Below are 23574 nucleotides of genomic sequence, written 5' to 3' on the forward strand. Positions count from 1 at the left end.
ACACATATGTTCATTTCATTGGCACTAGTGGCCATAAATGTAATATCATCCTTGGCACATCGGCTGTATTTCATATTTCATGCTCACCCCTTTCACTTTCAAGCATCATCACGAATTATCAACAACAAAGCATTTCTAATTAAGAATTTAAGTATACAAATGAGCAATAAAGAGTCTTAAGCACATTGAGTTTTTTTTCACAATTTGGCATAATAACTTTCATTTGGAGCACGACTTGAAGTCATTACATTTTGATACACAACTCATTCGTCGAACACATTCTCAAATGATAACATAATATAACAAGAGCGTTCGGAACACATATCTTTCAACACAAAGATTATTCTGAAAAATCAAATTTATAAAGAATAACTTGGGCATGAGAAATAAGGAATTAGCCCATCATACTTGATACTTATGAGAACAACGTGGAATTCAATTCTAAGAGAGAAGTTTAGCCAACATGCCTCGCTTTGACCTTCCTTAAATTACTACAATATTCCGAAAATCCTAGCAACTTCAATCCATTTAGAAACATAACAAAATTGAATCATAATTAGGAATACTCGAGGGTTCAACTCATTAGAGAATTTTATCAAACAGTAGGTGGGCATTATGATTTCAAGGTTCTCCTATGGTGGATTCCTTTATCACACAACCCATTGTTTACCCATTTAAGCTCAACAACCTTCCTACAAACCTTGATGGTACATGCATGCATAAATAACACTCTCATACCCAAGAATCACACTCCCCATTACCCATCTTCTACCCTAAATTTGAAATGGAAAGCTAGGGCTATAACCTTACCTCTTTAGAAGATAACTAGCAAGGTTTCCTTGTGAATTCTCCAAGACTTGAGCAAGGATTGATAAACAAATAGCTTAGGGATTCCTCCTCTCACTATAAACCACTTTCCTCTCTCTAATATATCAGTCAGAACTTTCTAAAATAACCCCCAAGGTTCTTTTATAAAATGGGATTAGGTGAAATTTTCCAATACTTAAGCTTACGAAGCTAGGTCTGCGGTCGCATACCATACCGCAAAATGACTATGTGGCCCTCAAAGGGGGCCACAGAAATTTCCTCAAGAACTGGGCACTCTTGGATAGGTCTGGACCGATCTCCGGTCCGCAGATGAGTTATGCGATTGCATAATATACTGCAAAACTTCCATCCGAAGATTTCTCCTGGTGGCTCTGTGACGGATGTGCGAACCGCAAAATGATTATGCGGTTGCATAGTTGACCCTAAAACTACCTCCAAAATTGGCCCATCTTTTTGCTTCACTCTGTGGCAGATCTGTGGTCCACGGAGTAGTTCTACAGTTTCATATTGGACCGCAGGAACGCTCTGTTCTACAACAATTTTTGTTCAAATCCCCAATGCACTGTACAACCCAAAAACCTATATCGCGGAGAGCAAGATCGCTGCGAAGAATTTCTACCATCATAAAACACATAAGCCTACCTCGATACCACAAAATCCTGAGTTCCAAGTGAGATTTTAAGGGGCCCTACATCCTCCCCCGCTTATGATCAATCGTCTTGGAATGAGGGTCAAAATCCGACATTAGCATCCAGTGTGACTCAACTGTGACTTCACACACCAGCAGTTCAACATTTTTACTATATCCCTAAATTTCCAAAATTTTTGCCAGGGTCTCCCCTATAACTAGGCCTATACATCTGTTACAGAATCCCGAAAACCAATCCTAATAGCATAAGCCTACCTCGACACCGCGAAGAATTTCTACAATCATCAAACACACAAGTCTGTCATGCCCCAAAGTCAGGGAGCGCGACCAACGCTCAACCAAGTGAATTCGGCCGAGCAAGCCTGTTAGATACTTTCTACCCAAACTCCCTCATGAACAAAGAGAAGACATATTTTCATTAATAAGACAATAGGGAGATCAAGTATACAATACCAAATCATTTTCATTAGTAACTTTATTTTTAGTGTCTCCAAATACACACACTTTCATAGTCTGAAGTAGAACAAGTGATTCAAACATAACATGAATTGTTTGACTTTCCCCAAGACCGACATATGACTCACACTATATCTACGGAGCCTCTAATTGATTTAAAAGGAGTACAATGATAGCACCGACAACAAGGCTCCGGATATACCTCAAAACATGATAACATAATGAACAAAAGATACATGACCCCAGAATGAGGTTGGGCTCACCAACTCTGCTGAGATGAGGGTGTACTGTTATCACTAATCAATCCTGCCTGTTGTGGAACCACCTGCATCTATTAAAGATGCAGAACCCCCAACAAAAGGGACGTTAGTACTGTCTAATAGTACTAGTATATATAATTAAATACAATCTCAATAGAATGTATAATATTACAAGGGAGAATAATCATGAAATCAATATAAGCCTCAAACAATACTAAAACATCAAGTTTAGAACCACATAAGTTTTCAAGTAAATTTCCATGTTTTTACGTTGGTAGATCTTTAATACCGATATACCATCATTCACTATACCACCGTACTTTTACATGGAGTCCGATCACGACCCAATCGGGTAGGCCACCTCATTTGAGACATCAACCGCAATTACAATTTCAAATACAATTTCCGGCACAATCACCACCGTGTGTGCGGCATGGCATCCGATCACGGCCCGATCAGCTAGGCCATCTCGCCCGAGATATTATCCTTTTCTATCAATCATCTCACTTCATACTTCTTTCACACCTCTTCAATTCATTGGCACCAGTGGCCACAATTATAATATCATTCTTGGCACTTGGTCTTATTTTATAATTCAAGTTCTTTTTCCACACTCAAACATCATAATCATCATCAATAACAACAAGGCTTTCCATTCAATACTTTAAATACACATGTGAGCAACTTACAATCTTAGGCACATAGAGACTTTTTACATAATTTGGCATAACAACCTTCATTTGAACTTGACTTTAAGTCTTAACATTTTTAACACACATCCCATACTTTCACCACATCCTCGAATGATAAGATAACATGATAAAAGTATTTGAAATATATATTGAACATATATCTTTCAACACAATCATATTCGGGATAGCCAATTTTATAACGATCAAATCGGGACTTACATAACTTACATGAACACGGTGAAATTTAATTCTAAGAAAAGGGGTTTAGCCAACATACCTCAATGGAGCTTCGATAAACTCTTAAATATTCCGGTATTCTTATCAACCTCAATCTATTTTAGAACTATAACAAATTGAACTAAAATTAGAGAGATGATCATGGTTCTAGCTCATTTGAGTATTCTATCAAACGCTAGATGTTCATTAAGGTTTCAAGACTCCTTTTTTATGAAGGATTCCATCATCCCACAACCCATTCGTTACCGTTTTTTAGCTTACAATCTTCCAACACCCTTTGCAAAAATATGCATGAAAATAAATAACTCCCACGCCCAAGAAATGTCTTTCTAATTACCCACTTTTAGATAAATTTTTGAGATTAAGAATTAGGGTGTAGAATCTTACCTCTAGAATGATGGCCTAGTGTACTTTCCTTGTTAATCTTCCAAGATTTGTCCAAAGATTGATGGCAATTGCTTTGAATCCCTCTTCTCACACTAGAACTCCTTCCTCTCTCTCTAAAATGTAGTTTTATCTTTATAGAATGACCCCTCATGGTGTCTTATGAGAAGGGGGCCGGGTTATAAAAACCCAAAAATGAAGCTTTGAAATGGGATCTGCGGTCGTATATGTGACCACATAATGCTTCAGCGGTCTGCGAAATGGGCCGCGAAATGGCCATCCGGAACTGGGTTAGTTTATCCCACTTGTGGCCATTATACGGTCTGCAGACCTATTATGCGGTCACATAATGCATTGCAGAACCTTCCTCCAACAAGGTTTCCATGCTAAATCTGCGATCATTGTGTGGCCCGTGAAATCGTTGTGCGGTCGCATAATGGACCGCAAATTGGTCCACAATTTTTGCTCAAGTATCTGCTTCACTTTGCGGCCATTCTGCGGCCCGCAGAGTGATTTTGTGACCGCATAGTAGGCCGCAGAAATGTACTTTTGTGCGATTATTTTCCACAAAATCTTGGGTTCTTGGTGAAAATTTACGAAGCCTTACAACATAAAATAGGTATAACCAAGTAGTGCACATATTGTTTTAAAACTCAATATATAGAGAATATATACGATATCACCAATGAATCATCAACATTTACATATAAGATATGCATAAATAATCAAGTCAATATGCATATTTTAACATATAGAGAAGATATGTACTGTGCATTCACTTTCCAGTCTAAACAACGTATAGAGAAGATATGCATAAAGAGGCATATATACATTCCAAAACTAGCATATAGAGAAGATATGCGATAAAATCATGTATGCATCCAAGGTGTTTTCAAATAAAGAAGAGATGCAAAAGCCAAACACTGGTCAGTTTTCCTCATACCATGTGTATGTCATCAGGAGAGAAACATGAGAGGACGAATATAGGGGAATGGACCCTTATCCACGTGCTACACGAACAACTCACACAGACTACTAAACCCAACAGTTACTCAAGTTGATATGCTTACTCTAAAGATACCTTCTACGAATCCGAAGGTGTTTCTTCCATCTCTCTAATATTTCCATGTAGGATCAATAATGATATAGAAATACTGCAAGCCTCAACACTATGTAATGCAAATCACAGATCTTATCCTAACACAAAATATAAAAAATTTTAGATACCACATATGAATATTCAACCTATTGGAATATTCTCGAGATCTTTCACTCTACTCTAATCTCCAAATCACAACCACTACATCCTAAATGATTTGTGCTCCATCAGCACATGAATACCCGAAAATAAGCAACCAAGAAATTCCTTTTTCTTTGCATACTACACCCGCAACGAATATGGAACCTGAATCATCCCAAGATCTCCATATACCCATAAAGCATATTACACCATGTATCCAGCAGTTTCCGTTGCTTGTATCATCCTTGAAGTCGTCTTCTTCAAGTTGTAACTAATTCACAAGCATCCCTTAGTCCAGAAACTGATGTAGCACATGACCATGTAATCTGATTATCAATAGTAGACTCCCTCACTTGGATTGAAGCCATAGAATACATTATCTGATAAGCCACATTATACTTCCTTCATCACTGTCATGATCTCGCACTGTCATCCAGCAGAATCTTTTCATAAGCTTATGCAAAACTAGTCCTCACACCTTCCAAATCTTCTACCAAGTGCATACGCATCCTCGTGATAGTCATGCAAACTTCCTCAAGCAATCCAATGTCTAATCATAGCACATGCATTACACTAGACAGAAGAAAACTCTCTTCACAGAAAACACATAAGATTCACACAACCTCAAACCTTTTTACAGGAGATAACACACATGCTTAGCCTGAAACTGACATCTCTCTATGACCCTACCATAGTCATAACCACTTATGCAATCAATTAATCTACCCGAGCCTATACTCATCAATAAGATATAATAATGTATTTCATTCCACAAATGAGCAACAAAGACCCATAACCACAATCACAACTCAAGACTGCATTGCATATCCATATGGTAATCAAACATCCATAGCCCTTTGCATCCCTAGCAAAACCTTCTTGTCATATCCAAACAATCTAAGTGTAGTTCTCAGTCACATATTACTCACCACACAACTATCTCGCAAGTCACTAAGCCATCAATCCCACGCCTACGGGCACTATTTGACATAAAAGTCTAAAAGCACATACTTACGTAACTGAAACTACCGAGCCCAAGCTGTTGTCCAAACCTGACCTCTAGTTCCCTAGACTGGCCTACTCCATAATAGAGGAACATATTTTTCACCTCATCCATGACATCACAGACCGTCGGGGCACAACTGATACTGAGTGTTCAACATCACATATGAGTGAATGGAAAGAAATCGAAGATACAAGCTTCAAGCTGAATTAAGGCTGCATGATAAGGAAATAAATAAGGTGAAGTTCCTAGATGACATGTAGCCTATCGATGATAGGTATCGACGTCATCATATCAATTCGCAAGACTCTAATTTACATTTGGTCATGACTCATAGAACCTATGGAGCTAGAGCTCTGATACCAACTTGTCAGGACCCAAAATCTCACCTAGTTGTGATGGCAACTAACTCCAACATGCTAGGTAATATAAACAATGAATAATATAACTCAAGTGAAAGATCATCAATAACAATGAATAAAATAACTGAATTTCATACAATATCCCAAAGATTGATAGTACAAGTCATGAGCGCTAAGATTTAGAATTACAAAGTTAGTATAAAAAATAAATCTAACATTTGTTTTAAGTTTATATAAACAAAACTGAATTTCGAAACTACCATGAACACATCGTAGCTTGAAACCAAAACCCAGCTATAAAATCGATTACGACTTTTGCCATCCACAACAGCTCAACTCCAAGATCTACACGCAAGTGTAGAAGTGTATTATAAGTACAAACAACCCTATGTACTCATAGAGTATCTCGACTAACCTCAGGAAAAGTGACGAGGTTTTTAAATCAAAAGACACTCTCTTTGGATAACCTGCATAACTCAATGACATGTATAATACAGAGAAATATCCAAACAGACAGTCACAGAATAATGGATATCAATACTAAAGGTGCACAACTGGGGTAAAAGTTAAACAATGTTTTCCAAACAAACAGACCAAGAAAATACAACTTGTACCAAATCCGCTCAAAAAGAGACATGCACCAAGTAGTGTGTGCTCAAATACTCCTACTTGAATGTAGAGTGTCTATACATAGCAATGATCCAATACTATATTAGTTTCTAATTACCATATTTATGAGTCTAATATTTTAATGTATGATGATAACTCTTATTTTACATTAACCTAATACTCTTCAAGTGTCCAACAACTTACTAATAAGTCTCGTACAATTGTAAAATGCATCAACTATCATATGTAGATTATATGCGTGAATAATACATGTAAATGCATGAATAGGCACAAGGGATCACTTGAGTGGCCAAGATTCCATCTTCATGCTCAATAACTCATCATATATGATCTCTATCACAATCAACCAGAAACTTATTAGTTTCTCAGAACCTACATGTATACTATCAAGAGAGAAAGATTAGAGAGAGATCATAGGGGATGGATCCATATCCACATGCTGCACAACATAAATTCGTGTGCATTACATGATGAAGATCACGTGCCAAATCAATATCACATCACAATTTGCACGACAAAGAACTCGAGCAAAATCAATAATAATATCACAATATCCGCACAATAGAAATCTCGTGCCACATTAAATAACACAATATCCATATGGATAAAACCTCGTTCCATATCAATAACAATATCACAATATTTGCCTGGTAGTGTCACCACCCAAAACCACTACCGATCATGATGGCGCCTAACACACTTGATAGGAAAGCTAGTCATAAAATAATAATGAAACATGACAAGAAATTAAACAAAAGATAAGTCTTAAAGGCAATTAACAATGGATAATATCAAATCATGATATAGCTCCTCAAAAATCGCTAATACTGAGTCATGAGCTCTACAATATGAATACAAGTCTTAATTAGAGAAATACTTTCTAAAACAACAACAACAATAAGGAAATGTAGGAAGAGACACTAGGGATTGTGATTAGGAAGCAGCTCTGCCTTAGTCTCCACAACAAAGCATTCAGCTTAGCTCACAAAGCTTGACTAGGTCCAACTCTTGAATCAGCATAATAAAGTGTAAAGTGTAGTACGATTATGACTGACTATATATATTATGTAAGTATCATGACTAACCTCGGCAAGGTAGTAGTGACATGAATTACCACTGATACTCAATTATCAACCTGCTTAGTTCATAATATGCAAGTACACAGCCAGGATGCCAAACTAAGCATGAAATAGGTATAATCAAGTAGTGCACATAGAAGATGTGCACAAGTATTTTAACAATTTTAAAACTCAATATACAGAGAAGATATACGATATCACCAATGAATTATCAATATTTGCATATATAGAAGATATGCATAAATAATCAAGTCATACTTTAACATATAGAGAAGTTATGTATTGTGCCTTCATTTTCAGTAAAAACAACACATAGAGAAGATAAAGAGGCATGTAAATATTCCAAAACTAGAATATAGAGAATATATGCGATAAAATCATATATACACCCAAGGTGTTTGCCAATAGAGAAGAGATGTAGAAATCAAACACTGATAAGTTTTTCTCATACCACGTGTACGTCATTAAGAGAGAAACATGAGAGGACAATTATAGGGGGATGGACCCTTATCCACACGCTACACAAACAATTTACGTGACATAATATAATAACCGCATGGACCACTTGTTGCGCCCTAGTTTGCACAGGTCAAAATAATATACAACTAGTGGTCTTCTGAAGTTGATAAAAGAGATTCGCCACCTATTATTTAAGTTAGTTAGGATACCTATAAGTATGTAAAAATTATTATCCTAATGTTCTGCTAACCGGTGAGATTTGGGTAAGGGGAAAGGGTTAGGCATATCTTAAAATTTGTCTGATGTAGCTCCTTAAACTTAGACTGGGTTCGGGAAAAAGAGTCTTTATATCCTAGTTGATTATTAGTTAAAGTTTTTTAGTGGGACTCTGTGAAAGTTATGAATATTGTTTGAAACCTCATTTTTTGAGAATAAGTTGCGTCTTTTCTTTAGGACGGTGATACTTGTTTGTGAGATTTTTATAACTTGTAAAATGAGATATGGCTTCAAGATACGTTATTTACTATACCTTATTTTTTTTTAGAAAACTGCTCTAGTAGAAGGCCTTGTGTTTTCAAACTCATTGGTGATATTCCTTGCAAACCCGGTTGTATATGATTGCTTTTATTTTTTAAATCGTTCTTGTATTCTACGTGATCCGTTTGAAGATTTTCCAAAGAGGATTTGTTTTCATTTATTGAACCTGCCAAATTTTAAGATCACCAAAAATTCACTAGTGGTAAACACAAATAGAAAAAATATGTTTGTTTATTAAATGATTAGTCTCAAAATATTAATGTTCAAAATATTAAAGTAGTTGAAGCAGGTGAACCTTATGATCAAAGTTTTCTTTTACCTATAAGTCTTGGTTTGGCTAATTTTCCTAAGCAATTAAGATACTAGAAGAATCTCCCATAATAAGTTTCGTTCTTCAAAGATATATACATAGAAACAACAAATAATAATATCTATCACTTAAAAATGAATGGAAGAATGGATGGACCATTAAAATTAGGCTGGCAATCTAACTAGGCCCACATCGACTCTGGCAGTGGCAAACTCCAATAAGTGAGGAAGCAGCCCAGTTCTTGAACTTGGGCCTGTGTTCCAAAAGAACTCAGCAGGACCAATCGGTTATGCATAGAAAAGAAATAAAAGTTAATTAACATATATCAACATATGATGAAGTAAGACAAATTATAATAAGCAATAACAAAAGATCTAAAGAATACAGTAAAGTTAATTTTTCATTTGTGCTAACCCTATGAAGATTAATTAACCTCAATGACTAAGGGCTTAGAGTGAACTATGTTTATTTATAAAGTCCCCCATGAACCCATAACACTTCAGATTTTACGAGGGTGTCATAGACCCCGAGCGATGCTTGTGCTGGGGAAGGGTACCTCAACTACAAAAATCAGGCTCACACCCAAAAACACGTGATCACTGACTCTTACTCTTCCTCAAATGTTTGAACACAAAAATAAAGTGCCAACTTAACAGTTTCTCATAGTCATCATGGAAGAGGTAAATACCAAAGGTTCATCATAAACCTTTAAGAAGTTCAGCCATACAAAAGTACCGACAACTTGGAAACAATCAGCCCTTTTAGACATTGCATCAATCATTAGAGTACAAAAGCATAATCAGTTAAGAACCAACACAATATCAGCCTTAAAACACTCTTATTATAATACAGAATATAGGGCAAATCATCTGTTGTGGACTATTAAAGTGCTTACAGTATCAAGGGTCCTAAGGTTGATTCTAAGGTATCACAATATGTACATAATCACTGCTTAGACACAGCCAAGTAGGTGTCATAAGGCATAGGCAGTTGGTCACATGTTACAAATAAATATGCCGTATCACTTATAATTTTGTCACGACCCCAAACCACCGCGGTCGTGATGGCGCCTATCATAGTACTAGGCAATCCAATTCAACATTTACAACAATGAGTTCTTTTTATAAATTTATTTTTCTAAAACAGATTAAGTCTCAAATCTTTCATTTTTAATATATAACAGAAATACGCGGAAACCAAGACAAGAATACATCAACACAGCCTGAATCTGGTGTCACTAGTCATGAGCCACTAAGTACAACTCAACACTGTCTGCTTAATACAAAATAAGTCTAAAATATGGAGTACAAGAATAGGAAGGAGAAAGGCAGGGCTACAAACGTCATGCAGCTACCTTGCAATCTCCGGACAAGGCTCTGCAGGCAACAATCAGCTCTCACTCGGAGGCTCTGGCACCTAGATCTCCACACAAGATATAGGGAGTAATGTGAGTACGCCAACTTAGTAAGTAACAAAAGTAAATAAAGTCTGAGTACAGTGACAAGCATTTAAAATCATATGCATACTGTATCAAGAATCTCAACAGAAATATCAAAGTCAAAATCTACAGTTCAATAACCAAATGTCTAGTAAAACTCCAGTTTCAATGAAAATTCTTTAAAGCATTTATTCAACATTTTTCAATAGAGACTCACTGTAAAAGAAGAGTGAAAATAGCAAATCTCATAACAAGCCTCTCGGGCAAAGTATCACTCATAAGTATAGTCCCTCGGGCAAGACTCTCAGTCACTCATGACTCAACTCTCGTCAATCAGTACTCACACTCATCACTTCCGCTCAATAGACATCTCATAGCAGTAACCATTGCGGCGTGCAGCCTGATCCATAAATATATAGTCAACTACGCTCACTGAGGGTCTACAGACTCCGGAAGGGCTCCTACATCCCAAGTGCCATATCGCTGTGGTGCACAGCCCGATCCAATACATATCTCTACGACGTGCAACCTGGTCAATATATATATATAAATATCGCTACGATGTGCAGCCCGATCCATAATATATATATAATATCGCTGCGGCATTCAGCCTGATCCATAACATATATATAATCCTCACCATTAGATCCTCAACCTCACTCAGTCATTAACCTCACGGCCACTCGGGCATTTCAGTCAAAATCAGGAAAACTCAGTCAATGTAGTTTTCATATATTAAGAAGTAGAGTAATGAAACCGGATTAAACAATAAATAGGTAAAACATGATTAAGGATATGGTTTCAAATCAAAACAATGTGAGGAAAGTAGTAAAATACCCTAAGGGTCTAAATAGTTCGGCACAAGGCCCCAAACATGGCATTCAGCTCAAGTTAACAAATTTAATTCTAAAATCACTACGACGTGTAGCCCGATCCATAACATATATATAATCCTCATAATTAGGTCCTCAACCTCTCTCAGTCATTAACTTCACGACCATTTGGGCATTTCAATGAAAATCAGGGAAAATCAGCCCATACAATTTTCATATATTAAAAAATAGAGTAATGAAACCGGATTAAACAATAAACAGGTAAAACATGAGTGAGGATATGATTTCAAATCAAAATAGTGTGAGGAAAGTAGTAAAATACCCCTAAAGGTCTAAATAGTTCGGCACAAGGCTCAAAACATGGCATTCAACCCAAGTTAACAGATTCATTTCTAAAACACATGGAGATTATCAAAATATGCAACTATATAGTCTCCACAGGATGGACCAAGTCACAATCCCTATGGGTGCACGCCCACACGCCCATCACCTAGCATGTGTGTCACTTCATTTATCAAACAGGACAAATTTTTAAGGGGTTTCTTACCCATAGGTCTAGATTTACAATCGTTACTTACCTCAAATCGGATAAAATCCTATTCCGCCATGCCCTTGCCTCTAGACTCGTCCTCAACTCTCCCCGAATCTATCCAAATTCAGAATCATAACATTAATATATGCTAAGCAAACAAAGAACACACAAAAGTTATCAAATTATATCAAAAATCCCGAAATTGGTCAAACCCGACCCCTGGGCCTACATCTCGGAATCCGTTAAAATTACATCAATAGAATCCTTATCCTCGAACGAGTCCATACATACTAAGAACATCAAAATCGGACCTCAAATGGCCTCTTAAATCCCAAATTTTACCTCTCCAATTTCAAACTCTAATGTTTCAATTTTTCACCCTTAATCTCATAAATCTCATGCCTAAACAACTGAAAACCAACATAGAATCGATTTTTAGGTTCAAGAAATTCACCTCAATTAAAACCCCCTTGATTCCCTCTTCAAAACCCTCCAAAAACCTTCAACTCCTGATAATAATGGTGGAAAATAACCCAAATTTCGCGAAGGGAAACTTATATACTTTCTGCCCCAGGGATTCCGCACTTGCGGTCCTTTTCCCACTCATGTGGTACCATTTCTGCTGTCTAACCATCTGCATATACGGTTTACACTTGTTGCCCTTGAATCGCACCTGCGCCTCTATACCTGCACATGTGGTCTCGCAGGTGCGTTCCATCTTCCGCACCTGCGAATTCTGGCCTTCTAGCTTATGGCCGCATCTGCGGCTGCTCTAGCACTTCTGCAATCTCGCACCTATGGTCCCCGATCCGCAGGTGCGTTTATGAAAGGGACAGCAGCATAAGATGCACACTTTCAAAAACCAAACTTCCCGAAAATCTTCCAAATTCATCCTGAGGCACCCGGGACTTCAATCAAAAATACGAACAAGAATATCATCATTCCAACTCATACCAACCCTCGGAACACTCAAAATAACATCGAAACATCAAATCACCCTCGGATTCAAGCCTAAGGATTCCAAAACTTCTGAATTCTACAATCGATCCAAAAACTTATCAAACCTCATCCGAATGACCTAAAATTTTGCACACACATCACAAATGACACAACCGACCTACTTCAATTTCCGGAAATCCATTCTGAATGCGATATCAAAATTTCCACTACCAACCGGAAAATGCCAAAATTCCAGTTTCGCCAATTCAAGCCTAAATCTACCACAGACCTCCAAATTACATTCCAAACATGCTCCTAAGTCATAAATCACCTAACAAAGCTATCCGAGCCATAAAAATCAAATTCCGAGACTGTTTACTTACAAGTCAACTTCTGGTTGATTTTTCCAACTAAATGACCAACTTATGAGACTAAGTGTCTCATAACACTCCAAAACTACTCCAAGCCCAAACCAACCAACTGGATACGATGAAATGTAGCTAAACAACACATAAAAAAGCATAAATAGGGAAAATAGAGTGGTAACTCATGAAACAACTGGCCGGGTCATTACAAATTTCAAGCACAAAAATGATATCTTATGTAATCTTAAGCCTAAGTAGTTGACAAAGATGATCATATACACTTATTCTGTTATCCTGCTTAAAGGTGCAACACTTACGAACCTTCTCTAAGCAGATTCAGATCATTAGAGTAGGCCACTGTAAAATATAATGTCTTTCAGAGTAGTTTTAACAAGTATGCACACATTTAGGACTTTCTTAAACACTTGTGCTAACAACACTAATCAGAATTCCCAAAATATACCAATCAAAAGAGGCATCAACATGAATAGGAAGGGTAGTTTTAGTCTTTATCTAAACCTAATAGACATTATATCTAGTTATGATAATGCACAGTCTACCAGGCTTCAAATTATCAAAACCAAACAATACTCAAATTCATGAGTAAGTACTTCCATAGATAGTGATGTCAAGCAGTCATAAGATAGCAAATAAGGGAAATTATTTTAAAACCTGCAAAGATATTATTAGATATAATAAATTACGTAATAAAGCTTTATTAACTATAGAAAGTGAAATTGAATTTTATGAAGATAAACTTGAAAGTTATCAACACAGAAAAGAAATAACACTGAGAAATATAGAAACCATGGATATATGTATCAACAGGTATACATCTCAGTATTAATATGAACAAATCAAAAATTGATAGTTACAAATATTTTAAGTACTGGTTAGAAATTCTAAAACATATAAATATGTCAAAAATAATATTAGAAAAAAATATAGAAGAATATCAAAAAACTAAAGATATTAAATACTTAGAATACACACTTGAAAATATAAAAGAAATTTCAAGGTTAATTTCGTTAGCTACAGATAATCATGAAAAAGCATTTAATTCCACAACTACATAAAAAAGATCCTATGTATCAACAGGTATACATCTCAGTATTAAACATGACCCCTCAAATTGGTATCAGAGCTATGGAAAATAAACATTTATATTAAGAAGCAAATCATGAAAAATAACACTGACATTAATAGTACAAACCCGCAAAACAGTGAAACAATTAAAATAACTAAGAAATCGCAGAAAATTAGAAAGAAACTAAAGAAACTATACATAGAATATGAATACTTAAGTATCACAAAAATAAATAAAGCTAGGCTATCATAATTAATAGATATAATATCTAAAACAGAATATAAATATATTTGCCATCTTAAAAATAAAATATGAATAAAGAAGAATTCGCATTAGAAGAGAAAACATATGAGAATCCAGAAGGATTAAAAATAACAATAATATTTTCTAACTTAGGAAGAAGATATAAAAAAATAGGAAATAACCTAAACTTAATGTTAGAAAAAGAAACTGTAAAACTAGAGGATAGTTTAACCGCCATGGTTAGAATAACAAAAGAAAACGAAGAAATAGATAGAAAACGAGAGATTAAAGAAATACAACAGCAAGCTAAAGAAAAAATACAACAGATAGAGGAAGTAAAAAACACTAAAATAACAGAATTAGAAAAAGAATTAGAGATGCTAAAACAGATGTATGCAAATAAACTAAAAGAAAAGGAAAAACGTAAAGAAGAAGAAGAAGAACTAAAACTAACAAATGAGATAGAAAGATTCAAATTACAGTTAGAAGAAGTACAGGAGAGTCCATCAAAAATAAGTATAAACGAAATAAATGACCAAAGTGATAAAGACACAGAACTAGGAGAAAACTATTCAGAAACAAGTGAAACATACACAGAACTTATAGAAAAAACAGAAAAGATAAAAATAAACCCAGAAATAAATACAGGAGATATGAACGAAGATAAACCAAGCATATCAGGAATAAAAAATCCAAAACAATTAAACCCAACCTATTACAGAGTAAGTTATGATGCATATGACAGAAACAAAACATTATGGGATAAAAGGTTAAATAAGAAATGGGCACCAAGACAGATAACTGAACAATATAATTTTTTAGATCTAGATTGTGTAGCAGATATAAATAAAACAATACAATTATGGATAGGATATATCTCAAAACAACTAATAGATAATAAAATAACAATAACGGAATTTTTAGGTATACAAATAGATAAAAACGGAATAAAAATGCAAACCCATGTAGTACAAAAAATAATTAACTTGAATGAAACACTTGATACAAAAAAGAAGTTACAATCATTTTTAGGATTGGTTAACCAAGTAAGAGAATATATTCCTAAATTAGCAGAAAACTTAAAACCATTACAGAAAAAATTAAAAAAGGACATAGAATATCATTTTGACGAAAAAGATAAAATACATATACAGAAGATAAAAAATATGTGTAAAAAATTACCAAAACTATATTTTCCAGATGAAAAGAAACAATTTACATATATTGTAGAAACTGATTCTAGTGATCACAGCTACGGAGGAGTTCTAAAATATAAATATGATAATGAAAAAATTGAACACCATTGTAGATATTATTCCGGATCATACACGGAACCACAATTAAAATGGGAAATAAATAGGAAAGAACTATTTGGATTATATAAATGTTTGTTAGCATTTGAGCCATATATTGTTTATAACAAATTTATAGTAAGAACAGATAATACACAAGTAAAATGGTGGATAACTCGGAAAGTACAGGATTCAGTAACTACAAAGGAAATAAGGAGACTTGTATTAAATATACAAAATTTTACATTTACAATTGAAGTAATACGAACTGACAAGAATGTTATTGCAGACTACCTATCAAGACAAAGGTACCCAAACAGATGAAAGCCAAGAATCAAAAGACATATTTACAATCCTTACTACTCTATCCTTACAGATGGAGAGTATGGGAAAAAGATTACAACAGCTAGAAAGTCAGCAGCATGACTATAAAAATGCGGAGCTAAGTCGATCGGAAGACTCTAAACTTCCAGAGGTAGAAGGAGACGTTGGGAAACTCCAAAAAACCCATAACACAGTTGCTTTATATACAGCTGCAGGTACAAGCAAACAAGTTAGCAAAAAACCACATATCAATGTAAACCTAAATACCGTATTTGATAAGCCATTTACATCAAAAAAGCCAAGAGAAGCAATAGTTATAGCCCCACAAACTTCAACCTATGCTAATAGCCTACACCACAACAAAAAGGTATATAACCATATTACTCAAACATATATTGAGAATATATATAAAATCCAGACATTTCTGAACCTAAACCCTAGATCAACGACTACTACAGATCCAACACAAGATTATGTAACCCAAAAACTACAGGGATATAATAGGCTTATAGCCCAGCCAAAAACAAAAGCAAACCTAGTAAAAACATGTTACAACTACGGACTACTTAGCACAGTATATACCCATGACGGAGAAGAAATAATTGGAATACCAGAGCTATACAAAGCATTTGTCACCTTCAAGAGAATTACAAAAGGCAACCTATTCTTCATCAAATTCTATACAGCACCAGCGGAAATACTATATGATGAAATAAAACCCATAATACAGGTGATAAAGATAGGACTAACACGAGATATGATAATACCAGAAGAGATAGAGAAACAACCCGAGATACAGAAAATGGAGATACCAAGTTTCTATGCTAATAAAAGAATAATTGGTATAGCAACTATTATTCAAGAACTAGCTAACAATTATCTACAAGGAAATGCTATCTGGAGCTACTATTCCAGAGACCAGTTGATGATATATGCCAACTCGAAGGAACTACGACAAGGAGATATGGATGAAGTCCAGAAATGGATTTTATCATTATTAAAACCAGAAATGCAACCAACTACCAGAGCATTGAAAAAAGAATTTATTTCAAACGAGTTATTAACAAGATACTGCAAACTAGTAGGACACAAATATCCAGACCACATATGTTCAAAGTGCAACGGAGATGATAACTATGTACCAGAAGTCCAACTAGAATGAAGGTATCAACAAGAAGACAAAAGAAGAAGACAGCTACTGGAAACATATAATGTAAAGTAAATAGTACTAGTCGCATTCATGAACAGTAAAGGTCGTTCATGAATAGTAAGAGTCATAAAGTAAATAGTATATGTCATAATCATGAACAGTAAAGGTCGTTCATGAATAGTAAGAGTCATAAAGTAAATAGTATATGTCATAATCATGAACAGTAAAGGTCGTTCATGAATAGTAGGAGTCATTTGTAAACAGTAAGAGTCGTTTTAATTTTCTTTATATAGAATGTAAATCCGAGGAAGGAAGGACACCCTCAGACATCCTCACCCTTACCTTCTCTCTCTAATATTCTCTCTTATCTTCTCTCTTGTAAGAAATATCTGAGTTATTTACAAGTATCTAAAACAGCTATGGAGCATTCAAACGAGTTACAAAACCAGGTAAGTTTATTTATAATCATGTTTAACTAAACTCTTATATTCCTTATAATCTCTTAAATATCATAATTGTTTATCATGTTATAGTACTGTTATAAAGAACATCTTGAGAAAGTTTGCCTGTCTAATAATGCTGAGAGTAGTTAAGCCCAGACTATGCCATCCTAAAGTGGAAACCAGTAGGCAAGGAAGCCGTTTAGGGGAGTACACAGAGTTGAGGCGCTGTTAGGGTAAATGATTGAAGCATGAAAAACATGGTAGTGACCAGAAAAGATTGTTCAGTATAACTTATTAAAATATGATAAACTCTATGATAAACAAAGAGGTTAGAGGGAATATGTTTAGTAAACACATGATAAATAATAATTATAAATGAACAACCACACGTATTTATTAGAAGAAAATATTGACTACAAAATACTTATGTTATATATCTTTAAGAGACTTAATAACGATGTTAAAAGAAAAATTTACGATATTTTAGTTACTTTTGAAATAATATATGTAATGGAACAAGCATTTACGGAACTAATTGTATCACATGAAATAGATATATTAGATCTATATGAACTAGATTTATATTCAGACTAATGATCACATATCAAGTTAATAAAATCTGTTTATAAATGAAACATAACACTTTTCATTATATAAGATTCTATAATACCCAGAAATGGAAACTTCTTAAAAACCTCAAGTAACATAAATAGAAAAATAGATTGTGTTAAATACAATATTAAAACCTGCAAAGATATTATTAGATATAATAAATTACGTAATAAAGCTTTATTAACTATAGAAAATGAAATTGAATTTTATGAAGATAAACTTGAAAGTTATCAACACAGAAAAGAAATAACACTGAGAAATATAGAAACCATGGATATATGTATCAACAGGTATACATCTCAGTATTAATATGAACAAATCAAAAATTGATAGTTACAAATATTTTAAGTACTGGTTAGAAATTCTAAAACATATAAATATGTCAAAAATAATATTAGAAAAAAATATAGAAGAATATCAAAAAACTAAAGATATTAAATACTTAGAATACACACTTGAAAATATAAAAGAAATTTCAAGGTTAATTTCGCTAGCTACAGATAATCATGAAAAAGCATTTAATTCCACAACTACATAAAAAAGATCCTATGAAAAATAAGATGAACTCAAACAACCACCCCCAAAAAATGGTATCAGAGCTATGAAAAATAAACATTTATATTAAGAAGCAAATCATGAAAAATAACACTGACATTAATAGTACAAACCCGCAAAACAGTGAAACAATCAAAATAACTAAGAAATCGCAGAAAATTAGGAAGAAACTAAAGAAACTATATATAGAATATGAATACTTAAGTATCACAAAAATAAACAAAGCTAGGCTGTCCAAATTAATCGATATAATATCTAAAACAGAATATAAATATGTTTGTTATCTAAAGGATAAAAGATGAATAAAGAAGAATTCGCATTAGAAGAGAAAACATATGAGAATCCAGAAGGATTAAAAATAACAATAATATTTTCCAACTTAGGAAGAAGATATAAAAAAATAGGAAATAACCTAAACTTAATGTTAGAAAAAGAAACTGTAAAACTAGAGGATAGTTTAACCGCCATGGTTAGAATAACAAAAGAAAACGAAGAAATAGATAAAAAACGAGAGATTAAAGAAATACAACAGCAAGCTAAAGAAAAAATACAACAGATAGAGGAAGTAAAAAACACTAAAATAACAGAATTAGAAAAAGAATTAGAGATGCTAAAACAGATGTATGCAAATAAACTAAAAGAAAAGGAAAAACGTAAAGAAGAAGAAGAAGAACTAAAACTAACAAATGAGATAGAAAGATTCAAATTACAGTTAGAAGAAGTACAGGAGAGTCCATCAAAAATAAGTATAAACGAAATAAATGACCAAAGTGATAAAGACACAGAACTAGGAGAAAACTATTCAGAAACAAGTGAAACATACACAGAACTTATAGAAAAAACAGAAAAGATAAAAATAAACCCAGAAATAAATACAGGAGATATGAACGAAGATAAACCAAGCATATCAGGAATAAAAAATCCAAAACAATTAAACCCAACCTATTACAGAGTAAGTTATGATGCATATGACAGAAACAAAACATTATGGGATAAAAGGTTAAATAAGAAATGGGCACCAAGACAGATAACTGAACAATATAATTTTTTAGATCTAGATTGTGTAGCAGATATAAATAAAACAATACAATTATGGATAGGATATATCTCAAAACAACTAATAGATAATAAAATAACAATAGCGGAAACACCAGGATATATAGAAAGAACATTAATAGGAACTGTAAAATTATGGTTACAAAATTTATCAAGTGAAAGCTTAGACACATTAAGGAGTAATAAAAAACTTGACGGTACAACTACAACAACAGTTACAGATATATTAAATAAATATGAAATAGCAATAAGAAATGAATTTAGTAGTATGACAACAGAAGTAGAAGAACAAAATAAAGAAAAAATTACAAATAGAAATTTATTACATATTGCTAATTTTGTCATTAAATTCCTATTTGTAATTTTTTCTTTATTTTGTTCTTCTACTTCTGTTGTCATACTACTAAATTCATTTCTTATTGCTATTTCATATTTATTTAATATATCTGTAACTGTTGTTGTAGTTGTACCGTCAAGTTTTTTATTACTCCTTAATGTGTCTAAGCTTTCACTTGATAAATTTTGTAACCATAATTTTACAGTTCCTATTAATGTTCTTTCTATATATCCTGGTGTTTCCGCTATTGTTATTTTATTATCTATTAGTTGTTTTGAGATATATCCTATCCATAATTGTATTGTTTTATTTATATCTGCTACACAATCTAGATCTAAAAAATTATATTGTTCAGTTATCTGTCTTGGTGCCCATTTCTTATTTAACCTTTTATCCCATAATGTTTTGTTTCTGTCATATGCATCATAACTTACTCTGTAATAGGTTGGGTTTAATTGTTTTGGATTTTTTATTCCTGATATGCTTGGTTTATCTTCGTTCATATCTCCTGTATTTATTTCTGGGTTTATTTTTATCTTTTCTGTTTTTTCTATAAGTTCTGTGTATGTTTCACTTGTTTCTGAATAGTTTTCTCCTAGTTCTGTGTCTTTATCACTTTGGTCATTTATTTCGTTTATACTTATTTTTGATGGACTCTCATGTACTTCTTCTAACTGTAATTTGAATCTTTCTATCTCATTTGTTAGTTTTAGTTCTTCTTCTTCTTCTTTACGTTTTTCCTTTTCTTTTAGTTTATTTGCATACATCTGTTTTAGCATCTCTAATTCTTTTTCTAATTCTGTTATTTTAGTGTTTTTTACTTCCTCTATCTGTTGTATTTTTTCTTTAGCTTGCTGTTGTATTTCTTTAATCTCTCGTTTTCTATCTATTTCTTCGTTTTCTTTTGTTATTCTAACCATGGCGGTTAAACTATCCTCTAGTTTTACAGTTTCTTTTTCTAACATTAAGTTTAGGTTATTTCCTATTTTTTTATATCTTCTTCCTAAGTTGGAAAATATTATTGTTATTTTTAATCCTTCTGGATTCTCATATGTTTTCTCTTCTAATGCGAATTCTTCTTTATTCATCTTTTATCCTTTAGATAACAAACATATTTATATTCTGTTTTAGATATTATATCGATTAATTTGGACAGCCTAGCTTTGTTTATTTTTGTGATACTTAAGTATTCATATTCTATATATAGTTTCTTTAGTTTCTTCCTAATTTTCTGCGATTTCTTAGTTATTTTAATTGTTTCACTGTTTTGCGGGTTTGTACTATTAATGTCAGTGTTATTTTTCATGATTTGCTTCTTAATATAAATGTTTATTTCCATAGCTCTGATACCAATTTTTCATGATTTACTTTATAGTTGGGCTCCCACGAACTTTGAAGAAGTTCGATGCTATTTGGGTGATTGTCGATCGGCTAACCAAGTCTGCGCACTTTATTCCTGTGTGTACTACCTATTCTTCAGAGCGGTTGGCAGAGATCTATATTTGGTAGATTGTTCGTCTGCATGGTATCCCAATTTCCATCATTTCAGATAGGGGCACTCAGTTTACTTCACTATTGTGGAGGTCTGTGCAGCGAGAGTTGGGTACTCAGGTTGAGTTGAGCACATCTTTTCATCCTCAGATGGACGGGCAGTCGGAGCGCACTATTCAAATATTGGAGGATATGTTGCGTGCTTGTGTCATTGATTTTGGAGGGTCATGGGATCAGTTTCTACCGCTCGCAAAGTTTGCTTATAACAACAGTTACTAGTCGAGTATTCAGATGGCTTCATATGAGGCTTTGTATGATAGGCGGTGTAGATCTCTAGTTGGTTTGTTTGAGCCGGGTGAAGCTAGGCTGTTGGGTACAAACTTGGTGCAGGATGCTTTAGACAAGGTGAAGGTGATTCAGGAGACGCTTCGTACAGCGCAGACGAGACAAAAGAGTTATGCTGAAAGGAAGGTTCGGGATGTGTCCTACATGGTTTGTGAGAAGGTTGTATTGAAGGTTTCACCCATGAAGGGTGTTATGAGATTTGGGAAGAAGGGTAAATTGAGTCATCGATTCATTGGGCCTTTTGAGTTGCTTCGGAGGATTGGGGAGGTGGATTACGAGCTTGCTTTGCCACCCAGCTTGTCGAGTGTGCATCTGGTATTTCATGTTTCTATGCTCCAGAAGTATATTGGTGATCCGTCTCATGTTTTAAATTTCAGTACGGTTCAGTTAGATGTTGATTTGACTTATTATGTAGAGCCAGTAGCTATTTTTGAGCATCATGTTCGAAAGTTGAGGTCAAAGGATATAGCTTCAATGAAAGTGCAGTGGAGAGGTCAGCCCATGGAGGAGGCTACCTTGGAGACTGAGCGGGAGATGCAGAGCAGATATCCTCAACTATTTGATGCTTCAGGTATGTTTCTTGACTCGTTCGAGGACGAACGTTTGTTTAAGATTGGGAGGATGTAATGGCCCTGCCGGTCGTTTCTTGAGTTACCGTTGTGTTTCCTTCATTTCTACTTCTCATTGTCTTATTCAGTTGTATTAAATGTTATTGGGTTGATTGATTTGGGTTCGGAGAGATTTTCGTAAGGTTTGAGACACTTAGTCTCTTTTGAGTAGGCTTGAGTTGGAAAAGTAGACTAGACATTGACTTATGTGAAAAAGTGCTCGGATGTGAATTTTGATTATTTAGATAGCTTCGGGAGATGATTTGGGACTTAGGAGTGCGATCGGAATGTGTTTTGGAGGTACGTAGTAGATTTAGGCTTGAATTGGCGAAAATGGAATTTTGGCGTTTTCCGGTTGACAGGCGAGATTTTGATAAAGGGGTCGGAATGGAATTTCGGGAGTTGCAGTAGGGCCGTTGTATCATTGGGGATGTGTGTGCTAAATTTAAGGTCATTTGGATGTAGTTTGATAGACGTTTTGATTAAAAGTGGAATTCGGAAGGTTTTAGAACCTTAGGCTTGAATCCGATGTGATTTGGTTGATTTGATGTTGTTTGAGGTGTTTTGAAGATTTGTATAAGTTTGGATATTGGCATGTGACTTGTTTGAGGTTTTGGTTGAGGTCCCGGGGGCCTCCGGGTGATTTTGGGTGGTAGACGGAATGTTAGGAATTTGGAGTTACAACTGAAGTTTATGGCTGTTGTCACAACCGCATCTGCGGTTGGGAGGCCACAGGTGCGAATATCGCAGATGCAGAATCAAGCCGCAGAAGTGGCCAATGGTGAGACGTGAGGAGCC

The 23574-nt window shown here is 34.4% G+C and overlaps 3 protein-coding genes across 3 annotated transcripts; 2 read left to right on the top strand and 1 right to left on the bottom strand.

The window, feature by feature from the left end:
* Positions 1-19237: 19237 nt before the first annotated feature.
* On the top strand, positions 19238-20314 carry LOC138886459 (uncharacterized; the record flags this gene model as incomplete). The annotated part of the gene is made up of 1 exon (XM_070167571.1): positions 19238-20314. A coding segment is annotated over exon 1 (1077 nt), but the record flags the coding sequence as incomplete, so codon positions are not given.
* Positions 20315-20322: 8 nt separating this feature from the next.
* LOC138886458 (uncharacterized) lies at positions 20323-21420 on the bottom strand (the record flags this gene model as incomplete). The annotated part of the gene is made up of 1 exon (XM_070167570.1): positions 20323-21420. A coding segment is annotated over exon 1 (1098 nt), but the record flags the coding sequence as incomplete, so codon positions are not given.
* Positions 21421-22114: 694 nt separating this feature from the next.
* LOC138886059 (uncharacterized) lies at positions 22115-22918 on the top strand. Its single transcript, XM_070167084.1, has 3 exons — positions 22115-22315; positions 22508-22739; positions 22866-22918. Exons 1-3 carry the CDS (start codon positions 22115-22117, stop codon positions 22916-22918), a joined length of 486 nt encoding a protein of 161 aa, XP_070023185.1.
* Positions 22919-23574: the final 656 nt, after the last annotated feature.

Source organism: Nicotiana sylvestris, chromosome 2 (genome assembly GCF_000393655.2).
Source record: "Nicotiana sylvestris chromosome 2, ASM39365v2, whole genome shotgun sequence".
NCBI classification, from domain to species: Eukaryota; Viridiplantae; Streptophyta; class Magnoliopsida; order Solanales; family Solanaceae; genus Nicotiana; species Nicotiana sylvestris.